The sequence below is a fragment of the Sinocyclocheilus rhinocerous genome, unplaced genomic scaffold (assembly GCF_001515625.1).
Source record: "Sinocyclocheilus rhinocerous isolate Xijiao unplaced genomic scaffold, SAMN03320098_v1.1 scaffold1522, whole genome shotgun sequence".
In the NCBI taxonomy this organism is placed as follows: Eukaryota; Metazoa; Chordata; class Actinopteri; order Cypriniformes; family Cyprinidae; genus Sinocyclocheilus; species Sinocyclocheilus rhinocerous.
In genome coordinates, this window is record NW_015637563.1 from 85400 (window position 1) to 110739 (window position 25340).

The following is a 25340-nucleotide window of genomic DNA, read 5'->3' on the forward strand; positions in this document are numbered from 1 at the left end:
TTTTTTCTCTGGGATCATGAGAGGATGAAGGACCTTTCTGAAGTTTTCTGTTTGTTTACATGAGTGTTTGGCGTGCTTGACGTGTGCTGTGTGTCGTCCAGATGTTGCCGGTGCACGTGTTTGAGAGCGTAGGGAATTGACATGATGCTTCACCGTCTCAATAGTCGCCTGCAGACGGTTCCTGATGGAGGAGGGACGCTCTAACAGCCTCTGCTTTCCTCTGGAACCGACTCCTTCACATACAATCGCATTCAAGCTCTCCTTCAGGTCCTCTTTAGCGTTTTATGTGTCAGTTCTCTTGTACGACAGATGGTTTTTCTTACCTATGGCGGTGGCTTGTGTTTCCGGTGTGCGCGGTAGTTAACGGGTCTGTCTTGGCATCTTCGTTCTTGGATGTGTTTCTTATGATCATGGGCTGTGTGTTCTCCTTACCGGAGGACCGGCTGGTCGCCATCGATAGGTGAGTGTTTGCTGAAGTAGTCCCTCTGGTTCTCAGTCCTGGTCCTGGATGAGTAAGACACATTTTGTATGATCTTTCAGATGGTTCACATCATCATTAATGAACTGAACTGAGTGAGTCAGAAGAGACAGACATGCAGAATGTGCTCTGCGCCCGCAAGATTGAGAAAGAATGAGCAATGAAGCTAACATTTGTGTGTCTGTTTGGTCTCCATACAGGCACATTTTGCTCAAGTACACAATAAAAAACATAATTACTACATTTTTCAACAGCAGCTTGGTTGAAAGAACTATTTTTATTATAAAGCAAGCTTTGATTGTATAACATAACATCATGGCTCTATAGATATAAATTTAGCCCGCATCGTATTTCATGGCAAACAGTGCTGATGATTTTCTTTCACCATTAATGAAAGCGTTATAATCATTCTCTTGTTTAATAGAGAATAGTATCCTTAAAACACTGCTGTTTCCCATTTAAAAACTGAGTTCAGCAGCAGTTTTCACTCATTAAAACACACTATTCACATCCTTGTGCAATAGTTGGCCGTGAGCCCAGAGTTTTTACACAGTGAAAAGTCTCTCACGCTTTTTCTATTCACTGAACTCTCTTGAACTCTTGAACAATTGTGTTTTAACGTCTGTGTGAGTGTGTGTGAGCGAGAGAGAGCTGATGTAAAGATAGAGATTTTTCCAGATGAAATTGAAGAATTGCAAACTTCGGTAGCACTTTAGTTTAGGGACCAATTCTCACTATTAACTAGTTGTTTATTAGCATGCCTATTGTTAACATATTAGCTGTTTATTAGTGCTTATAAAGCACATATTCTGCATGACCATATTCTACATCCCTAATCCTGCCCAATACCTAAACTTAACAACTACCTTACTAACTATTAATAAGCAGCAAATTAGGAGTTTACTGAGGCAAAAGTCATAGTTAATGGTTTGGTAATAGCGAGAGTTGGACCTTTAACATAAAGTGTGAGCAAAACGTCTCCCAAAGTGCTTTGTTCTTGAATCTCAGTGTGAAGGCGCATAAGAGTAAATAGAGGTGGATGAAAGTTGGTTGAGTGCTATTACTCTGAAATTACTATTATTTTCTGTATTATTCCTATTTATTCTTTAACATTTATTACCTTTTGCATAATCCTTTTTACAATGCCTTTAGTGAATTCTCTCATGTTTTACATTTTTAGCATTCATATTAACATTCATGTGAAAGTTTGCAGTGACATATTTTTTTTTTCTTACTAACAACAGCATTAAAAGAAACCAACAAACCGATTAAATTAATACAATCCTCAGTTTTCCATGCCTATATGGCAAAAAAATCTTTAGAAATAGTCGAAGTTAAAACTATACATGTGAACTCATTAATACAGCTGCTAAAAATGCTTATGTAGCTGAAGACGTGATGTTTCTCTGGATATTGGTGCTTCACACAATGACAATATACAAATTACAGTATTTTTGCCTCAGACAATGAAGGGGCCAATCAGTTTTCAGCTGGGGCCAATGCGTTACAAATTAAATTATCATTACATATTAAATAATCCGCATATCAATTTAAGCAAGAATAACTTGAGAATGGCTTCTTTGTATGTCTTTTTTTATTTTTTAAACATAACCGACTGTTTTTGTAACTCATGTGTTTTTAACAATAACTTGTGTGTATTTGACAGTTTACATGAAAGAGAACTTAGTTTAGTACTCAAATGCCGTTTGACAGCCGCTTTCTGTGCGTGTGCTTCAGATGTGTGCGCTCAGAAAACCCTATATCAGAAGATTAAACTGATATGCCTTTAAAATGCATGATTTCAGCATGATAGACATGATAATCAAAACCAAACAGATGTTTTTGGTAGGTACGAGCTGTAATGGCGCAGCTCTATTCTGAAAAGGGGGGCGGGGAGCAGCAGCTCATTTGCATTTAAAGAGACATGCACGAAAACAGCCGGTTTCTGCTTCAACTCAAAATAGGCATTTTCTAAATGATATAATAAATGATCTGTGGGGTATTTTGAGCTGAAACTTCACAGACACATTCTGGGAACACCTGAGACTTGTATTACATCTTGTAAAAAGGGGCATAATAGGTCTCCTTAAGTCTCCTCCATTTAAACTCGGGTGTAAATGACGATAAATGCTACATGAATGTGCTTTTGGTTTCACTTGAAACAACATGAAGCCTTTAATCAGCTGCCCCAGGACTGATCTATTGAGAAGAGCTACAGATGCAGTGTTTTACACTGATTTCAGAAGTGCTTGAAACGTCAGTTTTTGTTTTATTTTTAATTTTTTGTCAATATTTGTTTGCATGATCATTTATAATGTAATTGTTAGTAACCCTTTTTGATGCATGACCTCTGTTAATCTGCGTTTTGTAGGCCTCAAACAACCAGAGAAACCAGTTTTATTGGCAAGATGAAGAAAACGGTAAGAGATTTTTACTCCTCCTCTTCTCCAGTAAAGGTTGAAATGTTAAAATTATCAAACAAAACCGGCCGTTAAACAAATCTTTTTTTTAGGCAGTCAAATGGTAAAATATTGTAACTGAATTGGCTGAAAAAAGTTGTAACTGAAACAGACTGACCGTCTGCGTGTTTAGTTTTTCAAAAGTAAGCCAAAATTTTTACATCAAAAATATGCAAAAAAATGCTGCTGGGGTATAAAGTCTATAAATTGGTGCTCTTTGGATACGGGATTTCTAAATTCATCAAAAAACGAATCACTCCAAGGCACTCGAAATGATAGTGAAAAAATTAAAAAGCCTTTATTCATATGGCTTTACATTAAAAGCAACACCTTTTTGTTGCTATTGTCATTTGTGTACATAAAGTAATGACTTTAATATTTCCTCTAGGGCAAGAACATCGTGGTGTTTTACGGCTCACAGACGGGCACGGGTGAAGAGTTTGCCAACAGACTTGCAAAAGATGCTCATCGCTACGGCATGAAGGGAATGGCAGCAGATCCAGAGGAATATGACATGGTAATACATGCGATGGGATGAAAACTGGCTCCTCTCCCGTTTGTGTTTGTTTACACACGCTTTTATTTGCAGAGTGAGCTCTCCCGTCTGACTGAGATTGAGAACTCGATAGCGATCTTCTGCTTGGCCACGTATGGAGAGGGAGACCCGACCGATAACGCTCAGGACTTCTATGACTGGTTACAGGAGGGCGATGCCGACTTCAGTGGAGTTAAATATACAGTGAGTTCCTCATCACGGCAATTACGTGATTATAGTAAGGGTAAAATTCCCTGAAAATGTGCTTGCCCTCAGGCCATCGGAGATGTAGATGAGTTTGTTTCTTCATCAGATTTGGAGAAATGTAGCATTGCATCACTTGCTACTGGTTACAGGAGGGCGATGCTGACTTCAGTGGAGTTAAATATACAGTGAGTTCCTCATCACGGCAATTACGTGATTATAGTAAGGGTAAAATTCCCTGAAAATGTGCTTGCCCTCAGGCCATCGGAGATGTAGATGAGTTTGTTTCTTCATCAGGTTTGGAGAAATGTAGCATTGCATCAGTGTCTCAGCAATGGATGCTCTGCAGTGAATGGGTGCCGTCAGAATGAGAGTCCAAACAGCTGATAAAAACATCACAATAATCCACAAGTAATCCACAGCACTCCAGTCCATCAGTTAACATCCGGAGAAGACAAAAGCTGTGTGTCTTTTTTTACTTCAAAGCGTTGCTTTCAGCTAAAAATGAGTCTATAATTCATAATGTTGCTTTCTTTTTCACTGCAGGAAGCGTTATTATAGATTATGGACTTGCATTTTAGTCAGAAGTGACGGTTTAACGTTAAAACATGTTAATGATGGATTAATTTCTTACAAACACACAGCTTTTGTCTTCTCCAGATGTTAACTGATGGACTGGAGTGGTGTGGATTACTTGTGGATTATTGTGATGTTTTTATCAGCTGTTTGGACTCTCATTCTGACGGCACCCATTCACTGCAGAGCATCCATTGCTGAGACACTGATGCAATGCTATGTTTCTCCAAATCTGATGAAGAAACAAACTCATCTATATCTTGGATGGCCTGAAAATGTTCATTTTTGGGTGAACTATTCAGGAGAAAAGTGTGTGCTCAGGGACTTTTCATTTAAGCAGTTGTCGAAGCACTTTGTGAGGTTTTTAGACTTTACCAAATACTCCAGGAACAATGTGTTTCTAATACGTTAGGTGCTTTCCGGCGTACGCTTGAGCAAACAACGCCCATGACGCGGAGAAGCAGAGCAGAAGTGAATCTGGGGAATGCTGTGTCATACTTCCACAAGCCAAAGTCTCAGACAGCTTTCTCAACGTATACTACACTGACATTGTGCAAAGTTCAGTGACTCAGTGTTTAAAGAACAGTGAGGCCACATGTTTAGCAGAAGTGCTCACTACAGATATGGCTGAGTGACTTCTGCATAAGTGGATTTAGAGGAATAGTGCATCCAAAATTAACATTCTTTCAGTATTTACTCGCCTTCAGATCATTCCTAACACATATGCTGTCATTTTTATGTTGAATACAAAACCTGAATTTTTGTTCATATAGCAACAGTGTTTGCTCTGTCAAGCTAAAAAAATTAAAAAGTAAATATAGCACCATAGCACTGAAATGGTAGTTCACATATCATGAATTTAAATGCATCTTAAATGTATCTTTAGTTAAAACAATAACTAAAAAATAAATATTTATTTCTGATAGTCAGGAAATGTATTATTTTAGTATAATTGAGATACTTTTTATTAACATTTTGAATTGGTTTTTATTTTTATAATTTGCGTTATCTTTTCTTTTAATGTTAGTTAAAATTGTAGTCATTTTGTTGTGTTTTGTCTTTTTTTTTGTCTTTTTTTTTTTAATGTGTAGTTTTTATTCATTTACTATTTCAGTTTTGGTTATTTTAGCACCTCAAATTAAACTAAATACTAATGAGAATGTTTCCTTGGCCAAAAATTGAAATAAAATAAATGATTTATCCTTTTATATTATATTATATTATATTATATTATATTATATTATATTAATTGATATTATATTATATTATATTATATTATATTATATTATATTATATTATATTATATTATATTATATTATATTATATTATATTATATTATATTATATTATATTATATTATATTATATTATATTAATTGTTTTATTTCAGTTAACATTTATTTTATATCTGGTTTCAATTAAAAAAGTCTTGGACCACATTTACACTTGTGATCTTAATAACAGGTGAATATAAGAAATATAAGGTATAGATATAAAACAATCCATATGTATCTGTTGTAGGGCTGCACAATTAATCGAATGCGATTGTTATGCACATTTTGTTAGTAAAGCCGGTTCTGTAATCAGCAGTAAATCATCACGTGCTTTCAGATGGAGCAGCATTTACTACACAGAGCCGTAGTTCACTGACAAGTTACGCAAAATTTGTATATGTAATGTCTAAAACGTATTTTTAAGGTGTTTGCACTGGGAAATAAGACATACGAGCACTATAACGCCATGGGAAAGTATGTGGACAAGAGACTGGCTGAGCTGGGAGCCCAGCGGATCTTTGACCTGGGAATGGGAGACGATGACGGGAAGTGAGTGACGCTGATTATAATGCTTCTGCTGGTGCTGTGCTTACTTTTTTGAAGTATCTTTATGTTTCCCAAATCGAAAATACTCTGATAATGTTTTACTTCGCTACATTTCAAAGCCAAACGTCTTCCTTCTTTTCCCACTAGATTTTATGCCAAACATGACATTTCTTGTTATTTTGAAGTTGAGAAGTATTGTGAAATTCACAATACTTTTCAATAGAAGAGATAGAGCTTAAAATATTATCACAATATTTTTTCCCCCCATAAAATTTGATATTGACATTTACATGCATCACAACACTTCTTTGCGTTTAATGGGGAAGGAGATACTTTGCATGAGTCTGTAAGCGCCACAGAATCAGGTACCTTTTAATTTGGGGCCCATGAAATGCGAATTTCTTTTTTCAGTTTTTTTTTTCCCGGATTCAGTGTTTTATGATTTAATACAAATTTATAATCAAACATCCTGTCTAATAAACTGAATTAATAAATCTTAATCAATAAAGATTAATCAGTCTTTTAAAATGTAATGAAATGAAAACGTAATTTATAACAAAACATTGCCTTTTTATTTTTTTATTTTTTTGTCAAATAAGATGAGAACTGTAAATTAAAACATGGATAAATTCTTGATTTTCCTTACTGTTATGATTATGATTATTATTATTATTATTATTATTTTGAAAAGTACGTTTAGTATATAATATATTTGTCATGGTTTCTTCAAGTTACACTAAACCTTTATTTTGCGGGGTTGGACATGGTTATTTCTGCTGTGTGATTGACCGTTAGGTTCATCCATATAGAGTAAAAATGTCCAGAGCTTATCATCGTTATCAACATAAATTGTATTGTGACCTTGATATGTAGTTTGTCACACAGCCATACTATAAAGATAAGCCTGTTGGGTTTTTCACATGATCTCATCTCTCATTTATACTGCATTATTAACAAGGTTAAGAACGTGAGTGTGAGTGTGTGTGTGTGAGAGAGTGTTTTTGTTTTTTGAGTGTTTGTGTGTGTGTGTGTGAGTGAGAGAGAGAGAGAGAGCATCGTTATCAACATAAATTGTATTGTGACCTTGATATGTAGTTTGTCACACAGCCATACTATAAAGATAAGCCTGTTGGGTTTTTCCACATGATCTCATCTCTCATTTATACTGCATTATTAACAAGGTTAAGAACGTGAGTGTGAGTGTGTGTGTGTGTGAGAGTGTTTTTGTTTTTTGAGTGTTTGTGTGTGTGTGTGTGAGTGAGAGAGAGAGAGAGAGAGTGTATTTTTGTTTTTTGAGTGTGAGTGTGTTTGTGTGTGTGTTTGTTTGTGTGTGTGTGAGAGAGAGTGTTTTTGTTTTGTGTGTGTGTGTGTGTGTGTGTGTGTGTGTGTGTGTGTGTGTGTGTGTGTGTGTGTGTGTGTGTGTGAGAGAGTGTGTTTTTGTTTTTTGTGTGAGTGTGTGCGCGGTTTTGTGACAAATGAGGACATAAATTTGTATAATGACAAGGGTATGACATAGGTATTACAAGGAGAAGGTGACTTTTCAGGACATTACCCCATGTCCCCACTTTTCAAAACGCTTATAAATCACACAGAATGGAGTGTATTGAAAATCTGAAATAGCACAAAGTTTCCTGTGAGGGGTAGGTTTAGGGGTAGGGTTGGTGTAGGGCAATAGAATATACGGTCTGTACAGTAGAAAGAGTGAGTGAGTGAGTCTGTCTGTCTGTCTGTCTGTCTGAGAGTGTGCCTGTGTGTGAAAGTGTGTGTGTGTGCGCGCATGTGTGAAAGTGTGTGTGTGTGCGCGCATGTGTGAAAGTGTGTGTGTGTGCGCGCATGTGTGAGTGTGTGTATGTATGCACTTGTTCATAGTGAATGAGAGCCATTGTTGTTTACTCTCAATATGATGAATTGTGGGACTGTGTCGAGTCAGTTCTTGATGTGCAGTTACCAGTTGAGAATAACTGATGTGGAGAACTGAATGTAATGATCTTTTGTGGTTGTTTCTCTCTCAGTCTTGAGGAGGACTTCGTGTCGTGGAGAGAGCAGTTCTGGCCGGCTGTGTGTGAACACTTTGGAGTCGAAGCGACGGGAGAAGAATCCAGGTCTGAATGCTCAATCCTCTCTTCAGCTCGTTCCTCCTTTGTTAGCGGGTCACAGTGACCTGACCGGAGAACATGCCCTGCTCTGCTCATTACCAACTCTTACAGGCCTTTTCAGACTGGAACCCAGACTAACTGAAAACTCGTTTGTTGTCTCTGTGTGTCTCAGCATCCGTCAGTATGAGCTGAAGGTACACAGCGATCTGAACATGAATAAGATCTACACCGGAGAGCTGGGTCGCCTCATGAGCTTCGAGAACCAGAAGCCGTGAGTAAAGCACTTCCTTCAGTTTCTGTGACTGACAGCAGCTTGATCTGAAGCCCCTCCCACATTCTCTCATGAACCATGATGACAGAACGAACACTTCAGCTGCACTTAATTTGATCGGACGGAGACGTAATGTTTGTTTAAGACACTTTATCTGCTTATAGTATAGACTGTGATACGGTTTGGAAACGCTTTTATTAAGAGACAATATTTACCCCTAGAAATGGATTTCACTGAATTAATCTATGAAAGTAAATATGTGTTCTTCAGTTATGGCTGTTAAATATAAAATTCAATTACTTGCATATGAGACAGTGAATATTCAGTATACTTGAAATATTCAAAGTTTGGAAACATTTAATGTTTTGAATGAAGTCTCTTCTGCTCACCAAGGCTGTATTTATTTGGTCCAAAATACAGTAAAAGCACTAATACTATGAAATATTATTACAATTTTAAAAAAGTGTTTTCTATGTGAATATCTATTGATTGCTGTGATCAAAGCTGAATAGTCTGCATCATTACTCCAGTCACATGATCCTTCAGAAATCATTCTAATATGCTCAAGAAACATTTCTGATTATTATCAATGTTGAAAACAGCTGTGCTGCTTCATATTTAAGCATTCATGCAGAAACCGGGATATACTACCAGTCAAAAAATTTTTTAAACAGAAATGAATGCTTTTATTCAGCAAATATGCATTAAATGCACAAAAATGGTGACGGTAAAAACATTTATAATGTTACAAAATATTCTATTTCAAGTAAATACTGTTTTCTTACGTTTCTATTAATCAAAGAATCTAAAATATTAAAGAGCAAAAACTGTATTTAAGTTTGATAATAATAAGAGGCATTATTAAGAACCGAGCACCAATAATAACTGAGCAGAAAATCAGCAAATGATTTGACTGGAGTAATGATGCTGAATATTCAGCTTTGGTCACTGGACTAAATTACATTTGAACAGATATTCACTTAGAAAACATGTATTTTAATTTGTAATAATATTTCACAATATTACTGTTTTCACTGTATTTTTGAGCACATAAATCTTTAGCCTCGGTGAACTTAATTCAAAACATTTAAAAATCAATGTTTCCAAACTGTTGACAAGCACTGAATACTGAATTACTAATGCAAGATAAAGCAACTGCCAAATCAAATGATACGATTATTATAATATGATAATATAATGTTATTAAATACGATACTATCCGATGTTAGATAACAGATAAAAAGGTGCAGTTTTGCAAGCAGGTTTGTAATGCAGGTTCTGGGGTCAGTTTTTGTCACATGTGTGGTGGTATGTTTGCTGTGAGCCCTGGTTAACCTTTGACCCTGGTGGAGACTTCATGGTTTACATTCTGTCATTCATTGTCTGTTCTCACAGGCCCTTTGATTCGAAGAACCCTTTCCTGGCTGCGGTCACTGTGAACCGCAAGCTCAATAAGGCTGGAGACAGACACCTGATGCACCTGGAGCTGGACATCACAGGCTCCAAAATCAGGTGACGCACATCAGGACTGTAACCAGCAAATAGCTAGAAACCGCCAGATACTCCCTCTAATATTTGATATTCACGATGCTGCTCCGCTGAGCTCCATTACACACGCTCTGTGTTGTTATAGGACAACGTGAAATTGTGGGATAAAGTTATATTTATTGGTTGCCCTTAGTAGTCTAACAATGCTCATCAATGTCAAAATGTGACCCTGGAGCACATAGTCGCTGGGGTATATTCAGGGCCGTTTTAACCATTGGGCTAGGCGGGGCTGAAGCCCCGGAATAATAAAGATATTAGTATTTACAACTGTATTGGGTTACACTTTAGTTCAAGGTGCCCTTGTTATTACAGTGTAATTATACATATTTAAGTACTACTGAGTGATATTAATAAACTACATGTACTTACTTTATGGTTAGGGTTAGGAATAGGGTTTGGCTTAGGGTTACTTGCATGTAATTATGCATAATTTATTGTTGTTATAATAGTACATAACGTGTAACAAGGACAACTTAAAGTGTTATCCACTTTATTTTTGTGTCCTTGTTACAGTGTAATTATACAAGTACAGAAAAATAATTAACTACATGTACCTACTGTATGGTTAGGTTAGGATAAGGGATTGATTTAGGGTTAGTTGCATGTAATTATGCATAATTTATTGCTATTGCTATAAAATAAAGTGTTACACTGATTTGCACTTAAAAATGTTAAACAGCCAAACATAATATCTAGTGATGCCAACCGATTTTTTTTTTTTAGTTTCACCATTTTGCGTTGAAAATATAGCCTATATGCATAACAGAATGCATAATTTGAAATGAAAATATTATTTCAAATATTTAAATTAAGTTTTACTTTTTTAATCTTTAAGACCATTACCACCTAAAATAGGGACCCAAAATTATCTTTAGGTATGTTTCATGAGGTGCACATGCTTTTCCATATAATTTCTCTCTTCCCTGCAAGTTCCAGTGCTTCCTTTTATATCAGGTGTAGGAAGGAAACATTGTAAATGAACATTAGCTGATATCAACAACTAACCTTTCAAATAAAATCGCCTTAAATAATGCATAGGCGTCTACAGGAATAAATGCTTGATTCCATAAAAATGTCAAAAAATGTATTTTTTAATCAAAATGACTTCAGTTCAAAATTTGGAATCAAACTTTCTTGCACAGTTGTGTTTAGGCTTCTGCACAATAATGAAAATGACCCTGTAGCGCCATCTAGCGCCGCACTTACACTTATAGGGACAGTTCACCCCAAAATGAAGATTCTGTCTTCATCATCATTTACTCACCATCATGTTGTTTCAAACCTGTTTATTTCTTCCGGTAAGTGCAAACAAATTTTTTTTTCTGTTTTAGTTTTCAAGTGACGGTGTTTTGAAGAATGTTGGTAACCAAACATTTTCTGTTTCCCAGAATTTCCATTTTTTTGGGTGAACTGTCCCTTTAACATCTAAAACGTTTTAGAGTGTGTAACCATGTGCAACTATGAATAGTTAAATTGACATTACTGTATGTTTTAACAGCATTATGCATCAGTTGCCAAGAATTTATAATACATGAGGATCAATGTGGATATAAATGGACATGAATCATTGCAATTTGTAATATAAGACGATCATTAATGAATGCATTCTAAAAATAAATATGGCAAAACTTTATTGAACGAACCAGTTCTCACTATTAGCTAGTTGCTTATTAGCATGCATATTACTAGCATATTGGCTTTTTATTAATACTTATAAACAGAGATGCACCAATTGCAATTTTATTGGCCGATTCCGATTTCCGATTTTTTTGTAAGTGTGACCTGCCGATTACGATTTTCTTTCTAAAAACTATAATTGACAGCTTATACAAACAAAAATCTATACTTTTTTTAATGCAAAACAATTTTTTGCATAATAAAAAATTATTAAACATTACAATCCCCCGATCTGGACAAAAACAACTAATAAAATAAAGTGCTCTGTGACTAGAAAAGAGGCAGAAATAACAAATAACTGAAAAGGAGTTGCTGTAGGCTATATCAAATTCTTACTTTGTTTCAATGAATTCAGTTAGAATAATAAGAAACTGTAGAGTTGTTACCATTCAAATGAAATCAGCATCAACAAACTCATCTTTCCACTGCAGAGGACACAGAAGCTGCATCTGAAGTAGCATTAGATGTGTTTACACAGACTGTTTGATGAAGCTGAGAGGTGCCATAAATGCATTTACACCGCAAAATTTCGAATGCATAAAGAATTTTATATGGTTAATGTTTTAAATATTTTTAAACATGCAAATAAGAAATGTTGGGAAAAATGCAATGATAGTTTTAAATATGAAACCAAACCAGTAGGTGGCGACAAATGACTGTTTGTTTGAATGAGTGTGTCATTTAGTCCTTCATTCAACAGATTCGTTCAAACAAGGCAAGTGACCACTGTCTTTATGAATGGGTTTCTGAATCATTGACTCACTTGATTCATTCAAAAACGTGGATTCATTCAGTAACGAAACACCGCTGTGTTGCTCGGAGACACAAAACGGTTCTGCTGTGGCTTTGATTGGAACTACTTTCATCAGCGAAATTGAGCAAAAACAGTCAATATTGTGTCTAAAATGTAAGACACTTCATTTTAACTTCTGGTTTATTGAACTACTATTGTATAAAATCACATTGCAATCGTGTTGAAACATTTTGTTCGTGCAATGTTGTGTACCTAAATCATATTATAAATTTCTGAATAGACTAATAGAAATTCTCTATATATATATATATAAAAAATGTTGAATACAAAAGTGTCTCACTCAGGCTGAGCAAGCCTCATCTGGCACGACATAATTATTATTTTTTTTTTTTTCTGGCACGACATGAATACATGATCAGTCACCGTAAGTGTGACGTCAAAACAGACCGGTCCGGGCCGATCATGCGGGAAAAAGGGCTAATGCCGGTCAATCGGTGCATCTCTACTTATAAAGCACATAAAAATGTCTTAAAAAAAGATCCCTTAATCTGAACCCAAACCTAAACTTAACAACTGCAATACTATTAATAAGCAGCTAATTAGGAGTTTATTGAGGCAAAAGTCATAGTTAATAGTGAGAAATGGTCCCCAAAATAAAGTGTGACCAAAAATATAAATAATAATATGCACTAAGTAAATATGCAAATATTTGTCCATTTAAATGGACCTTTGGTATCTTTATTGATTTTTGAAGAGATGGATAACCAGGATGACTGTTCACTTGATAACCGATGTGAACTCTAGTAACTGCATTCAAAATGTTGAATACAAAATATTTTTTTATACATCAGTTTTAATTCCTTTTAACATGCATACTTACCACTGATGTTGGAGTGTGTGTGTGTGTGTGTGTGTGTAGGTATGAATCAGGGGACCATGTGGCTGTGTATCCCATCAATGACAGCGTCATAGTCAACCAGATCGGTGATCTCCTCGGTGTGGACCTCGACATGGTCATCTCGCTCAACAACCTCGACGGTATGACACGAACGGCTCAGTCATGTCTGTCCAGCTGTCATGATTACTCAAGCTGTGCTGCTGAAATATGTGTTTGTGTTTCCTTTCAGAGGAGTCCAATAAGAAGCATCCGTTCCCCTGTCCCAGCACGTACCGCACCGCTCTGACATAACTGGTGTGAACTGTAGTAACTGCATTCAAAAAATTGAACACAAAATATAATTTTTCAAATGAAGCCTTGTTTATACATTGGTTTTAATTCCTTTTAAACGGCTTACTAATTGCTAGTGTTCAAATGTGTGTGCAGGTATGAATCAGGAGACCATGTGGCTGTGTATCCCATCAATGACAGCGTCATAGTCAACCGGATCGGTGATCTCCTCGGTGTGGACCTCGACATGGTCATCTCGCTCAACAACCTCGACGGTATGACACGAACGGCTCAGTCATGTCTGTCCAGCTGTCATGATTACTCAAGCTGTGCTGCTGAAATATATGTGTTTGTGTTTCCTTTCAGAGGAGTCCAATAAGAAGCATCCGTTCCCCTGTCCCAGCACGTACCGCACCGCTCTGACGCACTATCTGGACATCACCAATCCTCCGCGCACAAACGTGCTTTATGAACTGGCGCAGTACGCCACCGAGCCCAAAGATCAGGAGAACATGAGGAAGATGGCCTCCTCCTCGCCCGAGGGCAAAGTAAGATCACCGCCACCACTGCAGAAATCAAGACATTTATTATTACAAGCTGCACTCAGTTTTTTGCACTAGTGTTAGTGGTAGTATTAATGTGGGTGATATTGTTTTTGGGGACTAGTGTTGTCACAGCATTGGAATTACTAACTTTGATACATTGAAACATATTGATTTTTGATACCGTGGGGAAAACCACCACAACATTAAGGGCATAAAATTTTTGATTTTTATTAAAAGACAAATGTGACCCTGGAGCACAAAACCAGTCATAAGGGTCACTTTTTAGAAATTGAGATGTATACATCATCTGAAAGCTGAATAAATAATCTTTCCATTGATGTATGGTTTGTTAGGATAGGACAATATTTGGCCGAGATACAACTATCTGAAAATCTGGAATCTGAGGGTGCAAAAAAATCACAATATTGAGAAAATCACCTTTAAAGTTGTCCAAATGAAGTTCTTAGCAATGCATATTACTAATCAAAAATTAAGTTTTGATATATTTACGGTAGGAAATTTACAAAATATCTTCATGGAACATGATCTTTACTTAATATCCTAATGATTTTTGGCATAAAAGAAAAATCTATAATTTTGAGCCGTACAATGTATTGTTGGCTATTGCTACAAATATACCCCAGCGACTTCAGACTGCTTTTGTGCTCCAGGGTCACATATATAACAAGGCTTGAACACAACAGTGAGGTAGGCTATATTTTTACATTAATAAAACTCCTTGAGGAGGCAGAACACAACATGATCTGACAAATAACCATTAATAAACTGATTTGGTGTTGCATGATGTGGGGAGAAAGTCTTAATTGCAATTTTTCTGGTTAAAATGTGATTTTTAAAACGAAACAAAACATTACGAAGAACGCCAGGTTTGTTGTGCTTGTTTTAGGGCTGCACAGTTTGGACAAAAATTTTATATCAGTATGACTAATGATAATTATGATGCTTATTGCTAAGAAATATTAAACAAAATAAGAAAAAAAATATATATATATATATATTTGTTCTAAAACGGAGAGTTCCGGTCCTTGATTCTGATTGGCTGAGCCGCGTTCGAAGCTGTTGTAAATTACTCTACAAACATACACCTTTGTTTACGTTTGTGTGTTGCTCTGCAACCACTTTTTTGGAACCACAACTGTTTCTGAGGAGCTACATTGTTTGGTGGAAGAATACTGTTTTTATTAATATCATTACACTTTATTTGCTCTGTTTTATTTTGTGAAACCTTGCTACATATATGGAATAACCGTTTTATAAAAGCAATAATCCCCGTGAAGCCGTGGTTTACAGTGAATTTATAACAGCTAAGGGCCGTTGTTAGGCACTCCGCTTCGCGTCGCTTCTTGTGGCTTATTGCTTTAATACACATTATAATAAATTAATTGTAGTAATAAATAATAATAACAATCAAATACCACTCTTATTTTACAGAAAACTACAGTGTGACCTGTTAACATTACTATAAATATAAAATCATTAGAAAAGGCTGAGGTGTTGTTATAAAATCGATTATTATGAATAATAGATTTGAATAATATGAATATATTAATTGTGACAGATTTTTTGGATTTGTTTGTTTAATATGAAATATGAGCATCTTATGCATCCACTGAAGAAAAAAACAACTCCTGTACACTGAAGAAAAACTTATGGATTTGCATATGTTTACTTCAAATGTTTTTAGAGAGAAGTGTTATTTTTCCTATTTTTACCCAAAATAGGGTGGTGTGAAAAGAATTATGGAGTGCTAATTATTGCACTTAATTTGATATTTATGTTTATTATTCCCCTGTTCATAATAGATTATATGTTAATCAGTAAATGCTCTCTGGCATGAAAGACAAATCTATTTTGACATATTATAGAACTCATAATTTGTGGATTAAAATTGTAGTTTCTTTTTTTTTTAAAGGACATTTGGTGATTAAAATGGAAGCCAAAGCGTCATTATCACAAAAGTTTTTATCTTTCAATGCAACTTAATTCCGTGTAAATATTGTATAGTGTTAAAAGTTTTAGCAATTGATGTTTTATGAAAGATTTGCCTAGTCCTATTTCTGTGTGAATGGGACTATAGGAATGTGGAGTCAAATGCAAGGTGTGAGTTTGACTGTAATTCTGCTGCAGTGTGATGTGTGTCTGACGCTGTCTTTCTCTCCTCTCAGGCGCTGTACCAGAGCTGGGTGCTGGACTCGTGCAGGAATATTTTGGCTATTCTGGAGGATTTGCCGTCTCTGCGGCCTCCCATCGATCACCTCTGTGAGCTCCTGCCTCGACTGCAGGCCCGCTACTACTCCATCGCATCCTCCTCAAAGGTCAGAGACAGTTTACTTTAGTGTTCAAGATGGAATATGTGTGTTTTCTACAAATGATAAAATTTCTCTTGCTATCTTCAGTGATGATTCCACCATACTAGGTAGGGCTGCACAATTAATCGAAATTAAATCGCAAAGGCAATAAATCGCGATTAGGCTGAAGCTGTGATTGTCATGCGTATCTTTCAGTGAAGCGCTGTTCTGTGATCAGCAGTAAATCTCCATCAGAGGGCCCTCTCGCGCTGAAACTCCAAATACGCCTCGCAGAAGAAACCCAGAAAATATCTATCACTGCAGCTGAATAAACAGAAGATTCAACTGATTTCATTGATTCAACGTGACTAATAAACACACGACTACGGCAATGTACGGTTTATCTGAGTTCGTCTTATTATAATGTTCATCATAATAAAGTATATCTATAATGAAATGCTAAACGACATAGCCTTTATCACTGCTTAGAATACTATGAAATATGTTGCGTGCCTTATTCGGTGTCTCTCATCATCATCTCACAGAAGGATTTACTTCAAACACTCGACTGACGTTATGAAGTGAGTTTGGAGTAAAAACATGTTATTAAATGTGGTATTTTCACATGCTTTCAGATGGAGCAGCATTTACTCTTTACTGACAAAATGTGCATGACAATCGCGATTAATCACGTTCTAATACTAATACTGGTAATACTGGCCCTAATACTAGGGCTGCAACAAATGATTATTTTGATAATCGATTAATCTGCCGATTATTAGATCGATTAATCCGTATAATTTCACTATTCAGCTTTTGCAATTAGTTAAAATATTGAGTTATATATATTCTAACAAATAAATAAAAGTAATCAATTCAGCTTTTGAAAATCTATTATGTAATTACAATTAATATATGCAAATAAATATATTTGGCACACGAAATGAGAAACTCATTCACCATTTAATTAGATATATGAAAAAGTAACTGAATGACATCATTCTGCCTAACATCTGCTTTTGTAAGTCATATAAGAAACATAATAAAGATAAGACGTTTTATTTTTGGATAAGCTATGTTATTCACAGCATAATCTCTCTTAAAATACCTTATAGGGTTATGATCATCAAAATAGTTTGCAAACCAAACTATCACTTTAATAAAATAATATTTTTTTCCCACTTATAAAAAGATTTTATCATTAGCTAGCTCCACACTGAAGAGCTGCTAACTGAAAGCGACACTGACTCGCACATGTTTTTCATGTTTAATGCTGTAAAGCTGCTTGATTTAAGGCTATCTATTGCATTAAGTACTATATAAATAAATGTGACTGGACTTTACTGGAGTACTGAACTGCAGAGCTCGTGCAAACATCACGTCGCTATAATCAGATGCTTTCTTAACTGCTGCTTTCTCACCGCTGTCAGTTTTTGTTGTTTATTTCGTTATTGCGAGGACTGCACACAGCATATATTTACATATTTATCCAAACGCTGTTCAGCAGCTTCAGGTTCGGCTGTGTTTGCTCTGAGGCGCTGTGTCTTCTCTTGAATTACATCCGGGAGGGATAGATAACAGTCTTGCACTACAGCATCACACTGGTCAAACCGCATTATTGCAGGCTCTTACATTAGATCATATGAGATCAAATGACTACTCGACTACAAAACTATTTGTCGACAATACGATAATGTTGACTAATCATTTCAGCCCTGCACCATACAGAGAGTGCAAATAACTTCTGTTAGACGTCCCGTCTTTGTTTAGTTTATAAATGGAAAAAAAAAAAGTTGAAATGTCTTTTCTACACTGATGATTCTGGTGAGTATTGAAGTGTTTTCTGCCTGTGACAGGTTCATCCCAACAGCATCCACATCTGTGCTGTAGTGGTGGAGTACGAGACCAAGACAGGCCGGGTCAACAAAGGAGTCGCCACTAACTGGCTGAAGAACAAGATGCCAACCGACAATGGACACAAGACCACGGTGCCCATGTACATCCGCAAGTCTCAGTTCCGCCTGCCCTTCAAGTCCACAAACCCGGTTATCATGGTCGGCCCGGGCACTGGCATCGCCCCCTTCATGGGCTTCGTTCAGGAGCGCGGCTGGCTCAAAGAACAAGGTAGGAAAACGCTGCTAAGTGCTTCCTCGGTTTGTGAGTATTTCTTCAATATCAGAGTCAGAGGCAAAAGGAGGCTGAGCCATCTCGTAAATGTATTCAAAATGAACTGAAAGTGATTGCTTTGAACTTTTGTTCTGATCCTTTACTTCCTATGTGCTTAAATCAGGTGCATATAATATAAAGCATATAATTTATATTTTTCTGTCATACACTGTAACCCAAGGGAGTTTTTATGACTGCACTGACATAACAGGATAAAGGCTCATTATTATACTGACCAATCACAGTTGATTTTTCAAATAATGCAATATCATTTTAAAATGCAAAAGTGAGGCAAAAGGTCATTTGTAGGGGTGCTTTTTTTGGGAAATAATTGGCAATATTTTAGATTAATTTGAAATGTACAATTATGCATTTTACATAATGTTAGCTTAATATAAGAAAAACGTTCTGTGGATTACTGAAGACCGGTAAACGGTCAGTAATAAAACAAAAACAAAGAAACTTATTGCATGCAACAGGACAAATATAATAGAACAAATATACAAATGAAATAAAGAGTTCTTCAGGCAGGTTTGTCTGCGGAAATGTAAATACTCGCCAAGACAGGCATTTTGCCGCAACTTTGGTGTATTTGACTGTTAAAGGAATAGTTCACTCAAAAATGAGAATTTCCTGAATATGTCCTCATCCTCAGGCCATCCGAGATGTAGATGAGTTTGTTTCTTCATCAGATTTGGAGAAATGTAGCATTGCATCAGTGTCTCAGCAATGGGTGCTCTGCAGTGAATGGGTGCCGTCAGAATGAGAGTCCAAACAGCTGATAAAAACCTCACAATAATCCACAAGTAATCCACACCACTCCAGTCCATCAGTTAACATCTGGAGAAGACAAAAGCTGAAACAAATACAGCATTAAGATGTTTTTAACTAAAATACATTGAGTCCATAATCCATAATAACGCTTCCTCCAGTGAAAAAGTGGTCTGGTCTGAATCAGATCAAGCACCGTTTACAAGCCAAAACAGTCCAAAACAGCTCTAAACAAATATGCAGGTGGATTTTGATGTGGGAGACAACAGGAGATGGACTTTTTTACTGGAGGAAGCGTTATTGTGGATTATGGACTCGTATTTTAGCAGTTTGGGCTCTCATTCTGACGGCACCCATTCACTGCAGAGCATCCATTGCTGAGCAAGTGATGTAATGACACATTTCTCCAAATCTGATCAAGAAACAAACTCATCTACATCTCGGATGGCCTGAGAGTGAAATACATTTTTGACTAATTTTCATTCATCTGTAAACCATTCCTTTAAACATATTAAACCATGGAAAATTGTGCTGTGTGACTTCAGGTGTGTGCACATCAAAAACGGTCAGAACTGAATTCTCTTTTGCTTCTTATTGCACTTATACCATGTTTATCTATGTATCTCCCACCCTATTCCACTCATACACAGGGTTGGGTATCGTTTGAATTTTATCGATTCCGATTCTTATCTATTCCTAATTCCGATTCCAATAAAATAAACAAATCCATTAAAAAAAATTTAAGTCAAAGTCAAACATATTTATTCTGTTTTTTGCCTATGGTTTTAGCCTACCAAACAAATACCACAGGAAAAAAACACAACTAGACTAATATAAATTTCAAACATTAAATTGTTAAAGACAAGTAAACAGTAAGCAATAAAACAGGAATAAACAAATCAGTTAGCAATAGCATAAATAAAACTGAACAAATTTCAGGTACAGAAATTGAAATCAAAAGTTTAAAGTCCCCATAAAATCAAAATGAAATTTTTTTGGGTGTTAGTATCAATATGTTAGTCTTAAGGTTATCTATAAGGCAGTGTGCTCCAAAACAGTGACAAAATTCGCATTTAGAAGATATAAGCATCATGGATGAGATTGTGGCTGGCATCAAATGCGGCTTTACGGAGCTCAACGGCTCTGAATGGCTCTAGCCCAAGCTGTGATATAAACGAACGCTATTGGCTATTTTAAAAAGGGGCGGGGCTGCTTGATATGTCCCACCCTGTCTTCCTGTTTCAGTTCAAATGACGTCAACACATAGAGTAACGCTGCGTGTTTCTAAGCATTTCAGGGGACCTTTAAAAACACTGCATAGTTTTATTTTCATAAAAAAATAGATTAATCCTCATTAAAGTTAAGATATTCAGTCAAGATCAGTTAATGATTTTCTTTTGTTCTTTGATTAACATTATTGACAGGCAGCGCGTTTATTAGGCGGCTGTCTCTTTAATATTGAACGCACGCGGATCTAAAAATACTGTTACACATGCGTTTTCTTTCTCATCTGTTTACGTTCACTTAAGACAAAAAAAATGGCTGTGTTTAGGAAGATGTACTGACGTATTTTGTGCATACTGGTCGATAAATGTGAAAGAGAAGTCTTTGTGGAAATGCACGGAACGGTTCGAGAACGGACACAGATCGGGAACCCGCATCGGGACAGCTGTTCTCTGTGCTCGCGCTTCAGATGTGTGCGCTGCACGCAAACAGTGCGCAAGTTCTTTCCCTTCCTGCACTTAAATAGTTTCAAAATCACATTAAAATGTGACTGCAGGAATCGTTAAGCGGAATCGAAATCCACATGTCTTATCGAATACCTGCCAGAGGTAACCGTTCAGTTCAGTCAGCTTTCACTATCACTCTAGTGTCTCAACAAGCCCACGGTCATGCCATTAATATCTTGATTTCACGTTTGCAGGTAAGGACGTTGGAGACACAGTGTTGTACTATGGCTGCCGTTACAAGAACGAGGACTTCCTGTACCAAGAGGATCTGGAGGAGTTTGAGAAGACTGGGGTTCTGACGGCACTCAATGTAGCTTTCTCCAGAGACCAGGCCGAGAAGGTAGCGCTCATACTAGGCTACGTCTTGGCCCACAGTCAAAAACATCCCCTAAAATACCTTTGATAATAGTTTTTCTAATTAAAAGCATGAAGGTACTCAGCATGCCCTCTCTGTACCATCTAACAGGAATATTTAGTCAAAAACTGTGTTGATCCATCAAAATCCTTAAATTATTAGTTTTATCAATTGTGTTTAAACTAAGGCTGTCAAGCGATTACAATGTTTAATCGAATTAATTATATGATGTGCTGATTTATTAAACTAATTGCACATTAATTTGGGCTGAGAAATTACCCCCCAAACGATCATTTAAAGTCATTGTTGTGTTAAATGAGAAAAGCATTGAATAGATAATACAAAAAAAGTAGCTTTATAAAGAAATATTTTTATTCAACATAGAATTAATCACACACAAACTGTTAAGGCTACAGTATGGACATAACTAAAGCATATGAAATGCTATTTGTGTATTTACATAGCCATGAATGCATTTACACTTCAGTTAGAAATGCTTAAACAATGCTATGAAATTAATGAGTTTTAAATGGGCAGTAATGGGTTAAAAATTTGTATTAAAATTATTTTTTTAATGAAATATAAAAATGAAACGAAAACCAACAGTAGGTGGTGACAAGTGTCTTAATGAGTGAGTCATTGAGTTATTAATTCAACTGATTCCTTCAAACAAATCAACTGACTGTCTGTATGAATGAATCATTGAATCATTGACTCACTCGATTCATTCAGTAATGAAACAGACGCACAATAGTTTTGCTGTGACTTTGATCGGAACTATTTTCGTGTGTGAAATTGAGCAAAAACAGACAATATTGAAAACTTTGTGTCTAAAAATCTTTACTGAACTGTCAAGTCAATATGACATTTGCAGTCGTGCAGATATTCGGGGAAAAAAGCACTGGTGTGAAAAACAACGCTGGTGTGATATTGCTAAACTATATCAAATTATATAAATATAAGAGATAAATCGTATCTTGAATTTTAGGGAATATAACTCAGGGATTAAAGTGTTCCGTCGCTACGATGGATTTCTGTCAGTTCATAAAGACTTCATTCCTGAATGATTCAGCCGTTCGAACGAATCAATTGAATGAATGACTCAGTGATCAAATCAGTGACTTGCCGCCACCTGCTGGCGGATTTTGTTTCATTTTTATCGTATAATTTCAGTCAGGAGCGCTTGTCCTGCTAATTAAAAAAATTAGGAGCACCTTCTGATCAATAATCAAAAATTCTAATCAAAAATTAGCCGAGGTGACATTTGACTCCTTAAAGTGACTTACAGGAGTATTTTCTTTTTACCTTTATAATGGCATCATTTTCATCTGTCAAATTCAAAAATGTATGTTTATAAGCTTTTTAAAATTTCCATTTAAAACAATATAATAAGAAGTAGAATAAGACAAATAAGTTACCAATCATATGAAATTAGTATTAATAAATTAATTTGTACTACAGAGGTGGCACAGAAGAACACAAAAGTGGCTTGTAGGTACATTTCCAGACGTTTAGGTGGCATGAGTGCAATTAAATATATGTCAAATTAATGTTTTAAATATAAAATTTTGAATACAGAAATATTAAATGATTTAAATAACTGAAATTATACGCTAAAAGTGAAACTAAATCCACCAGCAGGTGGCGGCAAGTCACTGATTTGATCACTGAGTCATTCATTCAATTGATTCGTTCGAACGGCTGAATCATTCAGGAATGAAGCAAGTGACTGTCTTTATGAACTGACGGAAATCCGTCGTATCGACGGAACTTTAATCCCTGATATAACTGCATTTTTATAGATGATGCACAGGTCTGGACAGCTGCGTTCAATGCATTGTTAACGAATTACTTTTTCCATAATCAATCGCACCAAATTAACATGTCAAATCAGCAGCCCTAGATTAAACACAACCCGTTCTCCTCATCACTGACTTGATTTGTGCTTCCTCCAGGTGTACGTGCAGCATCTGCTGAAGAAGAACAAGGAGGCCGTCTGGAGGCTGGTTCACTCCGACAACGCTCACATCTACATCTGCGGGTGCGTAAACATCATCTCAAAACATCACGAGACCGAGCGTCTCTCTTAACCATTCTCACGCTCCCCGTCATTCTCCTCCGCAGAGACGCGCGTAATATGGCTCGTGACGTCCAGAACGCCTTCTACGAGATCGCCGAGGAGCTGGGAGGCATGAGCCGCGCGCAGGCGGGGGATCTAAAGGACGCTACTCGCAGGACGTCTGGAGCTAAACCAGCTCACTCCCTTCCCCTTCTGTACATTCCTGATGTGTGCTTTCATAGAGACGAGTCTGTCATCCTTCAGAAAGAAAACACTGGCACACACGACCTCGTTCTAAAATGAATTATCTCACGTTACGCTAGAGACAGAAATCCTGTGTAGAATCGTGATCTTAACCTACTAATCAAATACATATGCATGAGACTTCAAAATACGGTAATTTTTAGTATCCACCAAACACTGTGCAGAGCTGGATTAATGCTGTAGCGGTACTTTGAGACTTAAACTCACGGTTATTGTTATGAACTGGATGAAAGTGGTTTTAAACATGCAAAAAATCAGATTCCTGGAGGAGTATGATGAAGTTGCTCACTTCGCAGTCTTCAGTTTTCAGTTTAGTTCTCTGAAGTATAAAAGCATCTGAATGTCTACACTTTTTTTAGTATCATTATGGCTGAATATGAATGTAAGCTCGTTTCAACTGGATGACCCTCACAGATTTCATTTTTCTGTAAGTGCCCAATAAAGTTCATCCCTATTCATTTCTCATAATCTCATATAACAGTATGTGATGTTGAGATGCAGACAAGGGAACAGATGCTGGTCTGGAAGCTCTAGTGCCTTATTTAGTGTCGTTTGCATTAGCGGAAGACCAGCGTTGCTGCTGAAAACAGTAGAAATATATATATATAGTAGTAGTATTTTTTTTCTTTTTTTACATAATCATAGTTTCATATGCACCTGTTGTTTCCAATGCATACAGCTGTTTAGGCATATTTGTAGTGATTAAATGTAAATTTAACCAACCTTGTCTTGAGCCTGTTTTTGTTCACTTTTGCCCATCAGTGCACGGTTTGGTCGCCCGTCATCTTTAGAGGCTCCTCTTATGAGGGACCAGTGAAACGTTTCGACACGTTTTTATTCATCACTATTTTCTGCCTTTAGAATAATATTTCAAATCATCAACAATAACACACACACACACACACAAAAAGTTTCATTTAATGACTTTTAAAATGCTAGCTCCAAAGTGGTCTCCTTTTGCCTAGATTAGTTTAGTCTAGGTTTTGACTAGCAGGTGCTGTTTTAGATGCTTTACTTCATGCTTGTGTGGATAAAGGCATTGTGTAGTCTTCTGTTTTGTTGTAAATGAATCTGATGTTGCTAAACTGAATTTTAGGGAATATAACTCGGGGATTAAAGGGGTCATATGATGCTGCTAAAAAGAACATTATTTTGTGTATTTGGTGTAATGTAATGTGTTTATGCGGTTTAAAGTAAAAAAAACACATTATTTTCCACATACTGTACATTATTGTTTCTCCTCTATGCCCCGCCTTTTTGAAACACGTCGATTTTTTCAAAGCTCATCGGTCTGAAAAAGCGACGTGTGCTGTGATTGGCCAGCTATTCAGTGCATTGTGATTGGCCGAATACCTCAAGCGGGAGACGGAAATGTTACGCCCCTCACATACTGTTGATGCCGTGTCAGGCCGGAGCGACGAGACATAAACATTAAAACCCATTACAAACGAGGCATTTGTTGCATCCAGTGGGGACATAATTACTGATTATAATGACTTATACTGTCTTTTTACGCGTTGCGTTGCGTTGCATCGCGCCGCGTAAACAAAACCATGT

At 36.5% G+C, this 25340-nt stretch overlaps 1 protein-coding gene across 1 annotated transcript in view; it reads left to right on the forward strand.

Moving 5' to 3' along the window:
- The window catches only part of LOC107749051 (NADPH--cytochrome P450 reductase-like), a 41437-nt gene extending 16935 nt beyond the window's left edge, over positions 1–24502 (forward strand). The window contains 15 exon segments of the mRNA XM_016564101.1: positions 2850–2898; positions 3326–3454; positions 3527–3676; positions 5949–6073; positions 8083–8172; positions 8339–8437; positions 9833–9949; positions 13741–13859; positions 13951–14132; positions 16316–16465; positions 18295–18562; positions 21300–21445; positions 23416–23501; positions 23585–23673; positions 23676–24502. Of these exon segments, the coding sequence (XP_016419587.1) occupies positions 2850–2898; positions 3326–3454; positions 3527–3676; positions 5949–6073; positions 8083–8172; positions 8339–8437; positions 9833–9949; positions 13741–13859; positions 13951–14132; positions 16316–16465; positions 18295–18562; positions 21300–21445; positions 23416–23501; positions 23585–23673; positions 23676–23710 (1834 nt within the window). The 3' untranslated portion in view covers positions 23711–24502.
- The last annotated feature ends 838 nt before the right edge of the window (positions 24503–25340 follow it).